General features: G+C 44.1%; 2 protein-coding genes across 2 annotated transcripts in view; one reads left to right on the plus strand and one right to left on the minus strand.

Moving 5' to 3' along the window:
- Positions 1-14,735, minus strand: part of LOC147460697 (uncharacterized) — a 68,544-nt gene extending 53,809 nt beyond the window's left edge. The window contains exons 1-6 of the mRNA XM_086508412.1: positions 14,385-14,735; positions 13,889-14,279; positions 13,452-13,628; positions 12,961-13,372; positions 12,614-12,879; positions 12,466-12,534 (exon numbers count right to left, since the gene is read on the minus strand). Of these exons, the coding sequence (XP_086364538.1) occupies positions 12,466-12,534; positions 12,614-12,879; positions 12,961-13,372; positions 13,452-13,628; positions 13,889-13,929 (965 nt within the window). The 5' untranslated portion in view covers positions 13,930-14,279; positions 14,385-14,735. The remainder of the gene's footprint in view (positions 1-12,465; positions 12,535-12,613; positions 12,880-12,960; positions 13,373-13,451; positions 13,629-13,888; positions 14,280-14,384) is intronic.
- LOC147460699 (uncharacterized) lies at positions 1,958-4,587 on the plus strand. Its single transcript, XM_086509644.1, has 6 exons — positions 1,958-2,102; positions 2,252-2,580; positions 2,631-2,969; positions 3,015-3,680; positions 4,258-4,419; positions 4,528-4,587. Exons 1-6 carry the CDS (start codon positions 1,958-1,960, stop codon positions 4,585-4,587), a joined length of 1,701 nt encoding a protein of 566 aa, XP_086365770.1.
- Positions 14,736-15,128: the final 393 nt, after the last annotated feature.

Here is a 15,128-nt window from a genome sequence, read left to right on the forward strand (position 1 = left end):
TAGACGACTTTGTTCGCAGTTGCTTAGTGTGCCAAAAGGTCCAGTTTGATAGGCATAAGGCACCGGGACTTCTACAGCCTTTACCCATTCCCTCCCACCCCTGGGAAAGTATTGCTATGAATTTCATTTTTTATCTTCTCAACACTCAAAGTGGGCACGATGGCATTTGGACAGTCATTGATAAATTTAGCAAGCAAGCTCACTTTATTCGGGTAAAGACAGTGAAGCATGATCATTTGGCAAGACTGTTCATTTCACAGATTTTTTGATTACATGGCATGCATGAGTCCATTGCCTCGAACAGAGATCCCAATTCACGAGTTTGTTTTGGGGGGCAATATGGGAGAACATTGGCATGCGGTTGCAGTTCTCATCCTCATTCCACCCACGGACAGATGGGCAATCTGAGATAGCCAATTCAATGGTTTTAAAGTCTTACATTTCGGATCAGAAGACTCAATGGGAAAAGTACTTGCCTTTGGTGGAATTTGCCTACAAAAACACTATTCACTCTTCGACAGTGAAGGTGCCATTTGAGGTATTCGAAGGTGCTAAGAAGGTTCCTCCCTTTCTAAGAACCAAAGACAAGATTTTTGAAGCGGATTGTCACGTGCACATCTAACCCTATGTGTACATGAACAAGCTACTTCATAATATGGGTTCAGTTCAGTTAGATTAGGAAGTGATCTGGCACTTTTGTGAGTCTGTTCGCACGCAGTGCATGTCCAAACACTTAGATTAGATGCATATCCTCTGGTTGCACATAGCATGATCATCAGATTCCAGTCACAACCCATCAGGAGCATTTTTACAATGCATAGACCTATGTTCCCTATTTTTGACATTTTCACTTATTATTTTTTAGTGACTTTTGTTGGAAACTAAGTAGGGCAATTTGACTAGCCAAGTACATAAGAAACCCTAGCCCTAGCACTTTCTTGCAGAAGAGGCAGAAGGAACCAGTGTGTTCAACAGGCACTTTCACAGCAGGACCCCCACCAGAGACCTTAGCGTTTTTGGACAAGATCAGCCCCTGGCGTTTTGGCATTGCAGATCAGCCGGCAGCAGCAGAAGACAAACCAGCCCTAGCGTTAGCAGTTTGCAGCAGCAGATCAACCCTAGCGTTAGCAGATTTCCTCAGCAGCACAGATCAGCCCTCGCATTTTTTATCAGCAAGAGGCCTAGAGTTTTGCAGATCTTTGGCAACAAAACCCAGAAGAACACCAGCGTTTTCAGTTTTCAGCAGTCAGACATCACAATAGAACCCCCAAACCTCGCAGATCTCACCTTCCCGCAGCAGATCCTAGCCGCACGATCAGATCAGCCATAGTTTGCAATTTTAGCCGGAAAACGCAGATTTCAGCATCTGCGCTTTCAGCACGTCGTCGTCGCATCGTCGTCATCGACATAGAGTCAGAATTCAGCAGATAAAGATTTGCAGATTTCAGCCATTAGCATTTTCAGATTTCAGCCCGTCTCGTCGTCATCCTCATCGTCGTTGACATCATCGGCAAGTCCAAAGCATTGTATAGTTTTGTGCAATCAATAGTAGACCGCTCTCACCATAGAGTGGGGCCTTCGGAGGAGGGTTTGACAACATTCTCGTGTCGTATTCCTCTCTCTCTATCTCTCAGTCTCGGTATCTTCATTCATAGTGTTTATCCACTTTGTCTGTGATCACTTGCACTCTCTCATTAAAGGAACGGAAGGCTCTCCCTTCTGTAAGAAAAAGGAACCTTGAGCACAGTTCGGAGCACTCATCTTGGGCAAAGTTCAACATTCACTTCCGCTGCACCCAAGGTAGGACCAATATGTACGTACGGTACAGATCCGTATGGACGTTCCGTACACAACGTATTGTGTACGCACGGATCGTACCGTACGTGCATCATTTTTTTTTTATTAAAAAAGTTGGGATTTTTCCACCCGTTTGTATTCGCTTGAGGCCCATACGTTCATGCGTGCCCTAAATTTGCCTATCTTAGGCCTAAATCCCAAAACGCCTAAATTTCAAGAAACCAGAGACTTACTGTACGAACCAGAGAACATAGAAACTCTTACAGAGAGTGAGAAAAAGCTCTGCACAGGCTTACACAGGGAAGGTAAGTGCCTCTTTCCCTCTGGTGTGTGTTGCTCTCTACCCCACGCTCGTCTGGGCTTCCCTCTCGCGTTTCCCTCCATCTCTCTCTCTCTCTCACACACACTTTTTGTTTGCGTGATTCTTGCTCAATGCTCTTGAATCTTGCAACAGGAGCAAGAATGCCGAAGCCGACCAATCCCTATTGGAAGGAACACACAATTGTCATCCGTATTGTCAACACTCCAACTCAAAAGGGTTCCAGTTGTTGTGAATGGTCATGCAAGTATTGTGGTTTCTCGCTTACAAGTACAATCACACGTGTTGTGAGGCATTTGACAGGGATTAAGTGCACAAACAACTATAGTGCGTGCAAGAAAGTGCCCAAAGCTGTGAAAGATAAGCTAATTGCTGAGAACTTTCCAGGAGAGTTGGGAACAGACTCTGTTAAAGGGACTCAGCAGACACAGAATGCGCTGCAAGATGCTCTTCTAGAGAGTTTGGTGTACAAGGAGATGACATTTTTGAGTCTCAGTACACCTCTATGGGACAGCCATCTGGTAGTAGAAAGAGAGCACGGATCATCGAAGTAGACGAGGATGAAGAGGACAGTGATGTGCATGCGTCGAGGCAGACTACTTTGCCTTCACAAGTGTATTCCCAATCTTGGGTAAAGGAGCGGCAGAGAGTGGCTGAGATGGAGATTGCTCGCACTCTAATCGAGTGCAACATTAGCTTCAATGTCTTGAGAACTGATCAGTGGAAGAGGATGGTTAGAGCCATTGCACAGGTTGGTGCGACAGATTGGTCAGGACTTGAGTACAAGAAGATGCGCACCACTATGCTTGACGAGCAGAAAGCCTTGATAGACAAGGCATTGGTCCCACTAAAGGCAGGTTGGCATCAATTTGGTTGCACTATTATTTCCGATGGCTAGAGTGACATACGCAGGCGCCATATCATCAACATTCTTGTCTCCTCCTGCCTTAGTACCTATTTCTTACGCGCTGTGGATGCAAGGAAAGCAGGAGAGAAGATTACTGCAGAGTTCATTTACAAGCATATCAAGAAATCCATTGAGGATGTGGGTAAAGATAATGTGGTACAGGTGGTTACAGACAATGCATCCAACTGTGTAGCAATGGGGAAAATGGTGTCGGCTAAGTTTCTAGGTATTGTTCGGACTCCTTGTGCAGCCCATTGTCTAGATTTGCTCATGGAGGATATAGGGAAACTACCTTGGGTGCAGCCCACAGTGACTGATGCTACTCGGATTACTATATTTTTCCGAAAGAAGCATCAGGCTTTAGCCATATTTCGCAGCCACAATGCTCTTGACATGGTGCGGCCATCCAAGACCAGAATTGCATACATGTATATAGTTTTGCAGAGACTCTTGAAGCTGAGGGATCCACTTCTCCAAACTGTTGTGGACCCAAAGTGGAGAGAGATGCATGACTCACAAAAAGAGAAATGCAAAGCCATTCAAAGACGGGTGCTAGATGATGCATTGTGGATTGAAGTGGAGAGTTTGACGGTGGCGTTGCAGCCTATCTACGTGTTGTTGCGGGTCACCGACATGGAGGGATCCACATTGGATTTGGTTTATCACCTCTTCATGGGCATATCATGTCTTGCCAATCCTTGTCACAAGATTGGTAAGCTGAGCTTAACACTTAAATACATTATACTCACAATCTCTACTTGTAATTTCCTGAGTCCTGGCACATGTTTGCCTGGGTTTTTTGCAGTCGAGATGATGTCCTAGCTCTTGTAGAGAGTTGATGAGAGTTTATGAGTCGTCCCATTCATGGGATGGTTGCAATACTCTATCCTTTCTACAAGACCCCAGAGTTGTTTCATGAGAGTAGTCTCTTGGCCCTGAAAGACGAGTACATCAACCGCATGTTTAGCATTGAGGAGCAGTTGCAGATAGATGCGGAGATGAGCAGTTTCATGAATAACTTGGGGCCGTCATTCACACGAGCAATGGCGCTACGTCCAGAGGCCACCAAGCTTTCTCTCACATGGTGAAAAAACTATGGTAGACAGGGCCTTTCACGTCTCACTACTATTGCTCTACGCTTGCTCTCACAGGTATGATTTTGACACACACAGGTCACTGTTGACTAACTTCAAGTTTCATGGTATTGATGCTACCATTGCACTTGCCATTGTAGGATTGCTTAGCACGCGCTTGTGAGCGCAATTGGAGTGCCTACTCCTTGATTCATACGAAAATCCGCAATCGGCTTAGCACTTCACAGCTAAAGAAGCTAGTATATTGTAGGGCCAACATGAGGCTTGTACGTTCCTACCATGCTTTGGGGACACTCAAGCAGGTTTGTCGAGCTTTGTTCTCATTGCTCAATGTAGTATTAGTATGTATAATATTGTATATGAGTCAGTGGTCACAGTTGTTTATACTTTGAAGTTTGAATGTTGAATAGGCTGACCCTACAAAAGTGAAGCTGATGGATGATCCGACTATAGAGACGTTGGTTCAGTAGATTCGAAACGAGCAGAAGGATATTCTTCGCATGCTCCACAGGGAGTGGGAGAGTGTGGATAGGCGTGTGACTAGATCACACCACGTGCTTACAGTATTCCACTCCGTGAGAGAGCTGCAGATCCAGGGATTGCACAGCGGCAGATGATTCACAAGGGGAAATTGCCTATTCGTACACCTCGGCGACGTGCGGCAGGCACCTTGCCCTGCAATGGTAGAGCCAGAGTTTGATGAGGAGGGCAATGTCTTGACTGATGGAGACATGCCTTCTTTAGTTTCCTCATCCTCTACCTCTGATGATGAGTTTTGAGGTCACCATTTGCTAGACATTTTAGTTGGCAGCAACCAACTAGTTATTTTCATTTGATGTATGCTCTTTTAGGAGCTATCTTGACTATTGACTCCACATTTGAGATTTGAGACTTATAGCTGAGTCCTGACAGTTGTTGTCAGTTGTGACATTCACATTAGTATGGACTCTGTTTGTTAAATGTTCATTGTCTTGTGACTATCCAATTGTCTTAACTCATAATTGTCTTGCTCTTTTGATGTCATGACTCATGATAGCAGTCTATAAGTGAGGAGTCTAATAGGTAAACGGGTACACCGTACAAGTTCAAACTTCAGTGTCCGCAGGCGCATATCACACGTCAGGTATGCGATTCTTGAGTCTCTAGCTGTTGTATATAGAATTTTCAATTTAGACATAATCAAAGTTGTAAAACATCAAATTGACAAATTCTATAGCTTTGTCTCTGAAACTGACAGTTATTTTTGTGGTTTCTATTCTTTTTTACCAATGCCACATATTTTTCGGTACATAAAAAATTTACCCATACGGGCCTACGTACAGTATAGACATCACATACCATACAACACATATGGTTCCACCTTCGCTGCACCTTACATGGATCAGTACACGAGGGATTTGGACACTGCTTTTGCCAAGGTTCGCAAGGCTCTAGAGAAGTCTTAGGCAAGGCTTTAGAAGGCAGCGGATAAACATTGACGCCACTTGAAGTTGAAGGAATGACTGGGTGCTCTTGCGCTTTGAGAAGGCATGCCTAAGGAAATGAAAGGGAAAGGAGCAGCTTTTTACAAAGCTCAGCATGAGATATTATGGCCCTTTCCAGATCCAAGAAAAGATAAATGATGTATCCTTCAGATTCACAATGCTTTTCATGTGAGTCTCTTGAAACCTTTTAAGGGTGAGGTGCCAGTTGACAGGGAGCCTGATGAGCAACTTGAGGTGGAAGAGAGCGAGGAGATACTCATTCCACAACAGATACTGGCTCATAAAGAAAGGAAAATGAAAGATTAAGTGATTCGGCGGTTCGTAGTGAAATTCAAGAACTATCCGGCACTGGATGCGAAGTGGATGGAGGAGGAGAACCTAGCAAATACTCCTCAGATATTGGAACTTTACCTTGAGGCCTTCGGTTTAGCTGCGTCTATTCCGAGAGATACCGCAAATCAGTAGGGTTGAATCTGGTGGAGACGGGATTGCACGAGGGGAGTCACTCCACTCCTTTGTCACAGATTACCTGGATGGAATAATGTAACTGATATCCCTTTGGATTTCAAGGATACGAATGTGCTGACAATATTCTATAGTATGACCTTATAAATAAAGAAATTGGAAATGGGAATTCCTGAACTTGAATCTGATTAACGTGTATTCTCTCATGTGATTTTGTTTTGAGTGTAGGATTGAAAGGCGAAATGATTGCAGCACTTCGGTCTTGAGATTCTATAGACATGATCACAATAAGAATTAGTTAATCCGACATCAATGAGATCCGGTGTGGACCTAGTTGCGATTACTAAATACATTGCCAGGAATCGTGGTCTTGGATCTGGATGGAACTTTATGTGATTTGATTTGGATATGATCTGAATGTGCACTAACTCAATCGTCTTTGTGCAAGTTGTCACGTGACACATCCCAACCCTATGTGTCCGTGGACAAGCTACACCACAGCAGGGTTCAGTCAATCCAATCAAGTCTAGATTAGCAGTGATCTGGCTATTCGTAAACCGTGCATGCCCAGTCACTTAGCATAGATGCATATCCTCCGGTTGCACACAGCATGATCATCGGAATTCCCATCAAAATCCATTAGCATCAGTTAGGGGAATTTTCTAGTGCATTTAGCCTATTTTCCTATTTATTGGTATTTGCACTTATTATTTTTAAGTGACTTTCCAACAAAAGTAGGTAGGGCAATTTTGCTAAGTTAATATATAAGCAAACCCAAGTTAGCACTTTCTGGCAGAAGAGGCAGCAGGAGCTTCCCGCTCAACAGGCAACTTCTCAGCAGTACCTCCATCACTTGGCGTTTTGGAGTTCCCACCTCGCCTACACCATCAGAGCCTAGCGTTTTGGATACAGACATCAGCCCCATGTGTTCTCTTGCAGTTACCGCGGCCACATCAGATACCCCCGATTCCCCCCTTGCATGATCGCCCCACAGAAGTCCCCATTGCTAGCGTTTTCACCTCAGCCTTGCTGGCGTTTTTCACAACAGCCTTACTGGCGTTTTTCCACAGCAGTCATCAGCATTGGAGGCGTTTTTGCAGCAGATCAACAGTAGCGTTTTGGGCAAGGGAAAGACAACATCAGCCTTTAATTCAGCAGCAGCAAAACGCAGCCATAGACCAGCAGATTCAGCGTTTTTTCAACAGTTTTATCATCAAGAAAAACGCAGCTAAGTCCAGCAGATTTCAGCCTATGACACAGTAGAAATTCAGTGCCAGATTGGTTGCCGAAGATCCTCAAGAGTAGCCTCGAAGAACGCAGCCAAAACAGTCCATTTTCAGCCCCGAAACAGTCCAAGAAATTTAGCATACAGAAGATCCACAGTTTCAGCCCAAGTCGTCGTCATCACCACCGTCGTCGTCATCGGCATAGTCCAAGTTGCATCAGTCCATTGCATTCGCATTGTACACCTTTGTGCAATCCAGTTAGACCACTCTCGCCAACGAGAGTGGGGCCTTCGGAGGAGGGTTTTACAACCTCTCGGTGTCGTATCTCTTCTCTCTCCTTCTCTCAGTCTCATTCACTTGCACGCACAATATCCACTAACTTTGTTCGTGATCATAGCACTCCCCATAAGACGGAAAGCTCTCTCTTTCCCTAAGAACTAAAAGAAACCTTGAGCAATAAAGATCACTAATCTTGAGAAAATACAACATTCATTCCGCTGCACCTTACACAAGTACTAGATTTGCGTCATCTAGTGCGTCGGTACTTAAGAGTCAGTGTCTAATGAACTCGTTTATGGCTTATGTCTTTTTGCAGACGTAATCAAGGACGATTACAATTCTGTCAAGAGGGGGGTATGTCACAAAATTATGGCGTGGCATGCCCAACTGACAGAACCAAAAACTATAAGTTGTTTCAACTTATAGAGTCCCGTCCGATGGGGCCCTAGGGACATTAGACAAATAAAAAGAAGCTGGCGAGCAGTTGTACGGACCATCACGAATTGCACCGACTTTACTAACGTGGCACAGCGTACGGAATTCCGTAATTTGCGTTGGCTAAAAAATGATGTCAGCTTTTGGGACAATTTGATTTTGAGTTTGAAGATTTTCATGTAACTGCTTTTCAATGGCCAAGGGCCTTTAAATTAGACCCAAGGGCCACTCTCTGGCACAATTGTGTTGACGAGCCTACGAGCAGAGAGGACCCGCGAGCATTGTGACTTTGCTCGAGCATTAATATAAAAATAAATACCGAAAGGGGCGCCAATCTTTGGGGCCAATCTCACTGGGCACAGAACTACGTCGGTCCATGTCGACTCAATTGTGATTAAATTGTGCAATATTTTTAAGTGATTCTCTCATGTGTCGTGACAGATTCTCGACTTGGGATGCCCAAGTCTCTTACAATGCGGATGACATTAATGTGCTTCTTCCAGTACGGGTAGAATGGCTTAAGCATGATGACTCTGTTGCACCACAGACACGACAAAGAGAGAGAGAGAGAGATCCTACAGCAGGAACTCGAGGGGGGGGGGGGGGGAAGCGAGCACAAAATTACTTGCAAGCTGCTATCTCTGTGCGGTGCTTTTCGCCTAAGTTTTTGCTCACCCAAAAGTCAATGAAATGCATCGAAAACCCTCAACCACACTTATCCCCCCAAAAAAAAATTAAAATGCCATGTACACATCGATCCGTACCGTACGGAACAGTCATAGAGTACGAATCGGATCCATACATATGTTTTGAAACAACCTTGAGGGGGAAGATCATCATAGGAAAACAAGTGCTCAAAATTTTCAAACAACTCACCGTACCTGTCAAGAATACCTAAGTTTCGTGATGTGGGGTTGACATAGATGATCGTCGCTTGGGCTCCTAGGCGTAGCTCTCTTTTAGCCCGGACATGAGAAATGAGGGAGAGAGGGAATTCCGCTCACACCCTAAATGAGGACAGGCTGTGACACATTATCGTTGATGAGAAGCGTAAACTTCTCCCAATCGATAATGGGCTTAAACATGCGAAACCACTTAATGCCCAAAATGATATCACATCCTACAAGTTTAGAGACTACAAAACGACGAGTAAATTGAGTTTGTTGAATGACCTGTCGCATGACACATCCAACCCTATGTGTCCATGGACAAGCTACAGCATGACCAGGGTTCAGTTCAGTCAAGTCAGTTTAGAATAGGAAGTGATCTGGCACTTTTGTGAGTTTGTTCGCAGACCATGCATGTCCAGAAACTTAGATTAGATTCATATCCTCTGGTTGCACACAGCATGACCTTCAGATTTCAGTCAGATCCTATCAGTAGCATTTTTACAGTGCATAGACCTATTTTCCCTATTTTTGACATTTTTCACTTATTAATTTTTAAGTGACTTTTGTTGGAAAGTAGGTAGGGCAATTTTGCTAAGATAATATATAAGCAAACTAGAGTTAGCACTTTTTGGGAGAAGAGGCAACTTCTCAGCAAGACCAACCCCCGCGACAACTCTAGTGTTTTCAGCATTGCAGAAGGCCTAGCATTTTTGCATCAGATCAGCCAACGTTTTTGCACTTGCACATTCATGGCAACAATAGACGGCAAATCAGCCCTAGCGTTAGCAGATTCCCCCGCAACAGCAAATCAGCCCTAGCGTTTTTGGTTTGCAGTCCAACCTCAGCGTTTTTGCAAACCTTCAATACAAGACCAACAAGAAGACCAGCGTTTTCAGTTTTCGGCAATCAAGCATCACAGTAGAACCCCGAACCTCGCAGATCTCACCTTCCCGCAGCAGATCCTCGCCGCACGGTTAGATTCCGCGAAGTTTGCAGATTCAGCCCGGAAAACGCAGATTTCAGCATCTGCGTTTTCAGCGCGTTGTCGTCGCATCGTCGTCACCGACATAGAGTCAAAATTTAGCCCCTTAGCATTCTCAGATTTCAGCCGTCGTCATCGACATCGTCGGCAAGTCCAAGCATTGTAGAGATTTGTGCAATCATAAGTATACCGCTCTCGCCGTAGAGAGTGGGGCCCTTGGAGGAGGGTTTGACAACATCTCTGGTGTCGTATTCTCTTCTCTCTCTATCTCTCAGTCTCAGCACCTTCATTCACAGTGTTCACCACTTTGTTTGTGTCCATTGCACTCTCTCACTAAAGGAATGGAAGGCTCTCCCTTTTGTAAGTAAAAGGAACCCTTAATCACAGTTCGGAGCACTCATCTTGAGCAAAGTTCAACATTCACTTCCGCTGCACCTTACAAACCAATTTGACAACATTAACTTCTTGAGAGATCGAAACGTCCATGCCTTCAAAAAACCCTTGCACCAGGAGGGTGGGGATGGGGGAAGCTTGAAGACGTGCACGTTTCACAAGAGATTCACTTATGACATTATGAGAACTTCCATAATCAAATAACACAACAACCCGTTGACCATTCACATGTCCATAACATTTGATAAGTTCATCCTCTTCGAAAGTCCCCTCTTGTTTAGCTTCTTGCTCTACCACACTCATAGAATTCACTTAAGGGATAGAGTCAAAAGTTGACGCGATAGAGTTTTCCTTCTCATCTTCTTTCTTAGGTCATTCCTTTTTCATATGACCTACGACTAAACAATGGAAGCACCTACGTTCATTTGCCTATAATTCTTATTCTTCTCTACTTAATTGAACACCTAAAAGTTTAAAACTCCTTAAGCAATATTTTCATCAGGTGTGAGGTGAGGTTTATCAATTTTTTCTTTATTCTTATCCTGAGATTTATCGCTCGTGCTTGAGATTGAGACAGAGAATTAAATTGAGAAGAAGAATTGGAAGAGTTATTTTTATTAATACCATTCCCATTAGAATTCTTCTCCTTAGACAAGTCATGAGAAGAAGAGTTACCATTACCTAAAGTCGTCTTGACCTTACCCTTATTGTGCTTCATCTCTTGGAGTTGAGCCAAGCGTATAGCTTCTTGCAATGTCTTTGGATCACCAAGTCTCACATCAAACTTGATCTAGTGTTCCAATCCATAGAGAAAGGCGTCTAATCTTTCCTCGTCCGATTTCTGCAATTGTCCACCTAACTAAGACATACGGTTAGCATACCACATCACAGGTTTACCTTGTTGAGATAAAGCCCGAAAATCCTCTTTCAATCGCTTCAAGTAATGTGGAGGTAAGAAGCGAGTCTTGAGATCGGACACAAGATGAAACTCTAATACCAGCCACTTCCTTCCGATAGTCAACAACAGTAATTGGAAGCACGAGTCATTTCATTGTATATGTATGTAGCAAGTTTCATCTTTGGAAGGTTGAAGCATTACAGTTTTTGGGTACAATTGTTTTAATTCAGTTGCTCACTCATCGGGACGGTGAGTGGTCTTGGGGAGGTTAACCTAGAGCTAGGCTACAATGTCGCATGCACTGGACAGACAGTTGCACTTGGTCTAGGGTTCACACTGGGTCGGGCGGCAGACACTTGACTGATAGAGCAGGTTGTGGTTTAGTAGAGCCAATGCGCTTGGCGGGACAGGTAGCCAAGTGGACACCCTGGCTACCCTACCACTTCCCACTAGAGTCCAGAGATGTGTGTTCCCACTACAGTCCAAAGATGTGTAGCTGTCCATCGGAGATATTTCCTGAATCCTATTGTTATGCGTCAATTGTATATATATGGTCATTCTAACAAGCTTGGGTATGAGTCTTTGGTCTAGAGTCTAGTCATACACACAAGACTCTCCCTACATTTGAGCCTCAACACCCCCATTGTCACTTGTAAGCACTTGCTCTGAAGTTGTGTGCGCTGGCAGTCAATCTGTAGCTGACACATTGAGAGTGGTTGGGCTCGTTCTGAGTTGGAAGTCTATCTTGTTGTGTATATTTCTAGTACCCAGCAATTTCAAACGACTCCTTGTAACTTTAACACCCACTCAATCTTTGCCCTCAGCTGAGACTTTAAAAAGGAAAGGCTTTAGCATTGTACCAATAGTTCTCCATCTAAACTCCCCTTATGAATCAGATGAAAAGAGGAAAGACCCACTATCTTGAGCCTCCTTGATTAAAATACACGAAAGGCAAAGCTTTTGATTAATTAGTGGTGCTTTCACATAACTACCAGTACCCACTTTGACACTCGATATTTTTCCTGACACTAATAAAGCATCCAGTCTGTTCTTCAATTGAGCCTCTTAAACCGAGGCCACTGATAAATTGAAGATGATGCCACCATACATAGCTTGACAGACTGCTTCCATGCATAACATTCACCTCAGCCTGATGCTTCATATTTACTGAAGTTTACACCTTGACTATCCATACTACCCAAAAAGCCCGACAATTCAATCTTCTATGGTCTTACAAAAGCTGTCAGAAACATTCAATTCAGATCACTCCTCAGATAATGTACAACAGTTACATACCTGGCAATCCGTTCTAGCAGGAGTACGTAACCATCCTCTGTCACAACTCGTATGGCTTCATATGGGTACCTATCGATTTCATACTAGTAAGTACAACTATTTTAACTTGAATAAAGTTCTGTTTGCAAACTGCCTCTACAGCATATACCCAAGTTCTGTAATAATATCTTCAGCAGAGCGTTCATCAGTGTTCATGGCAGGAAAATGCTTCTCTTTTTTCAATGAAGGGGCTGGATTTGAGTCCCCTAGAGTGGCAGTTTGAACTGTTGTGCTTTTCTCCTTTCCATTATGAGGGATGAAGAGAGTACCAGTGAAAATCTTAATTGTATGAAAGGGTGAGAGACAATGTAGCAACACCTTGCGAACAATATCAAACACTCTCTCAATAAAAAGCTCCACAATGAGCTGTAAATCCTGCATAAAGGCCAAAAAAACATATGTGAGCTCACCTCCAATGTTATTACATAGGATAGGACTGCCGTGACACATACACACCTCTATAATTCCTCTCCTCCGATCAGTTGAGTGATGGACAACAAAATCTCTGACACTTGTAAGCCCTTTGCTTGCTAAACCATACATAGAATTCAAGCTAACAGACGAGCTACTGCACTTGACAGCAAGGGGAGAAGAGTCTGCTGTTCTCAGTTGTTGTATGGAAGTAATGCCAAGCAGTCCCCATAAAAAACCAGGTACTACACTTGAAAAGGCATTTCCCTTGAAACTACACACGTTTCTTTTCTCATACTGAAAACAGCTGGCGCTTGACATATGGGAAGATTGAGAAGAGGGTGAAGATGGCATAAAACTGTCATTGTCTTCCACCCGTGACTCATATTCAGATTCTAAGTCTGCATCTAAACCAGCAGCATAATCATGGATGAACTGATTGAACGTTGATACCCCACTGCAATTGAAGAAAACAATCAACAAAATTGACAGCCAAAATTGATGCATTTATCTTAGAATTCAGAGAGTTTCATTACTCTTCCATCCACCGAGGTAAGCGAGGTGCTCTTAGAGACGTAGGCTGCAACTCCCATCCATGAACACTTTCCAAGATAGTTTCTTTTCCAGGTAAGAATGTTAGAATCAAAGCTGATATACCATTGATTAGCTTTATGGTGTTGTTAAAAGCTTCTTGACTGAAAGCTTTCAATGACCTGCCGTGCATGAGAAGTTAGAACCCAAGAATCAAGAAGGTCTTTTCACCAGTCTCCCCTCCCACCCCGACGAAAAGAAAGCAGAAAAAAGGAACATGTACACAGTGTTTGAACAACCAATAAACAACGACAGACCATCTCACAAGCGAACTTATTGCAAATTTCTTTTAATGACAACATATTGCTCGTATCAATGTTGAATCCACATGACGTAGGAGACTAAAACTTGCAAGCTTCCGGTCCAGAAAAGACGGACTTACTCTTTGGTAATTCCCAGAACACTATCCACAAATCTTTGCATTCTAGCCTTCAAGGTCGTTCAACGTCGGCCCCGAACATGAGAGCACAGTACCCAAAAGAACGTCAAAGTTGAAAATTGATAATTCTTACACAACCGGAACTAAGAAAAAACTTCGTTTGGGCTTTCCACTGCAGTCACACGTGCCAGTGTGTACAGCTGTTCCCGCTAATTTCTTTCCGGTTGGCATCTTCTCCATTACGAGAACTCCACCTACTTCTTCATTTGCTCAAGAGTGAGCTCTTCAGAGAATCAGCAAACCCCGGCATGCCTTTTCTGACCACCTTGTGCTAAGGGTAACAGTCCACCAAGCCGGCTGGCTACACTAGCCGATCTGCCTTGCTGTTGAGATCCTGGATTTAGCAGCAGATATGGAGAACTTTGTCAAAATGTACAAGCTCAATCCCCGTTTCGTAAAGGAAACAGTTATTTACTATGAGATTAAAACGTGATACAACCTGTAAGACACGAACGAGCTCGATGAAGGCAAACTCGTTCATAGCCAGATTGAGGAAAGAAGACAAGCCGTGAAGGTCAAGCTGTTTTGAAGCTTTCCTTACCCCGCGAGCGAGCGCGCGCACGCCGCGAGAGTGTGTGTGTGTGTGTGAGAGAGAGAGAGAGAGAGAGAGAGTGTGTGTGTACAATGTGCAGTGTGCACGAAAGTTGTGAATTGGGATCACGTGTGCGCGCGCGTGTTTGTATGTCTGAGAGATGAGATGAGAGAGATATCCACAATTGTGGCTGGGACTCTGGAAAGACAACTGACAGACATTTCGTACCAAAAAGGTTTGGACTCTGCAGGACGACTCCGTGTCGAGGGTGGCGAGGCGTTTAAACTTTGGAAGTTTAGGACACACGCGTTCTCAAAAGCCGCAAACGTTGAGCCCGCTGCCCCACCTTGCCCTCGTGACTAAAAGCCGGGTTCACAGTGGTCCGGTGGCGGAGATGCATTTTGCACTCTTCCACCTCTAATCGTACACACGTGACACAAGAGGGTGGAAGAGGGACTGGTGATTGTCTTCCATTGCCCAATATGAACGTAGAGGAGGGGTGGAAGAAATAGTGTGAGAGGAAAATGTATGATTTTTTATTGGAAGAAAATGGTATAAAATGAATTGGCTTTTCATGCTCACATGGATGGTGGAAGGGCAGGAAGGGCGCCGGAGGGGGGGGCGGGGGGATTGTTGAGGTTTTCTTCTACC

Source organism: Adiantum capillus-veneris, chromosome 3, assembly GCF_014529385.1.
Source record: "Adiantum capillus-veneris isolate H3 chromosome 3, ASM1452938v2, whole genome shotgun sequence".
Classification (NCBI taxonomy): Eukaryota; Viridiplantae; Streptophyta; class Polypodiopsida; order Polypodiales; family Pteridaceae; genus Adiantum; species Adiantum capillus-veneris.

Excerpts from the sequence above, each read along its gene's own strand:
- LOC147460699 (XM_086509644.1), top strand. The coding sequence starts at position 1,958 with ATGCGTGCCCTAAATTTGCCTATCTTAGGCCTAAATCCCAAAACGCCT. Across the intron at positions 2,970-3,014 it reads AGGCATTGGTCCCACTAAAG|AGTGACATACGCAGGCGCCA; the intron begins GCAGGTTGGCAT and ends TCCGATGGCTAG. Across the intron at positions 3,681-4,257 it reads AGGGATCCACATTGGATTTG|GATTGCTTAGCACGCGCTTG; the intron begins GTTTATCACCTC and ends TTGCCATTGTAG.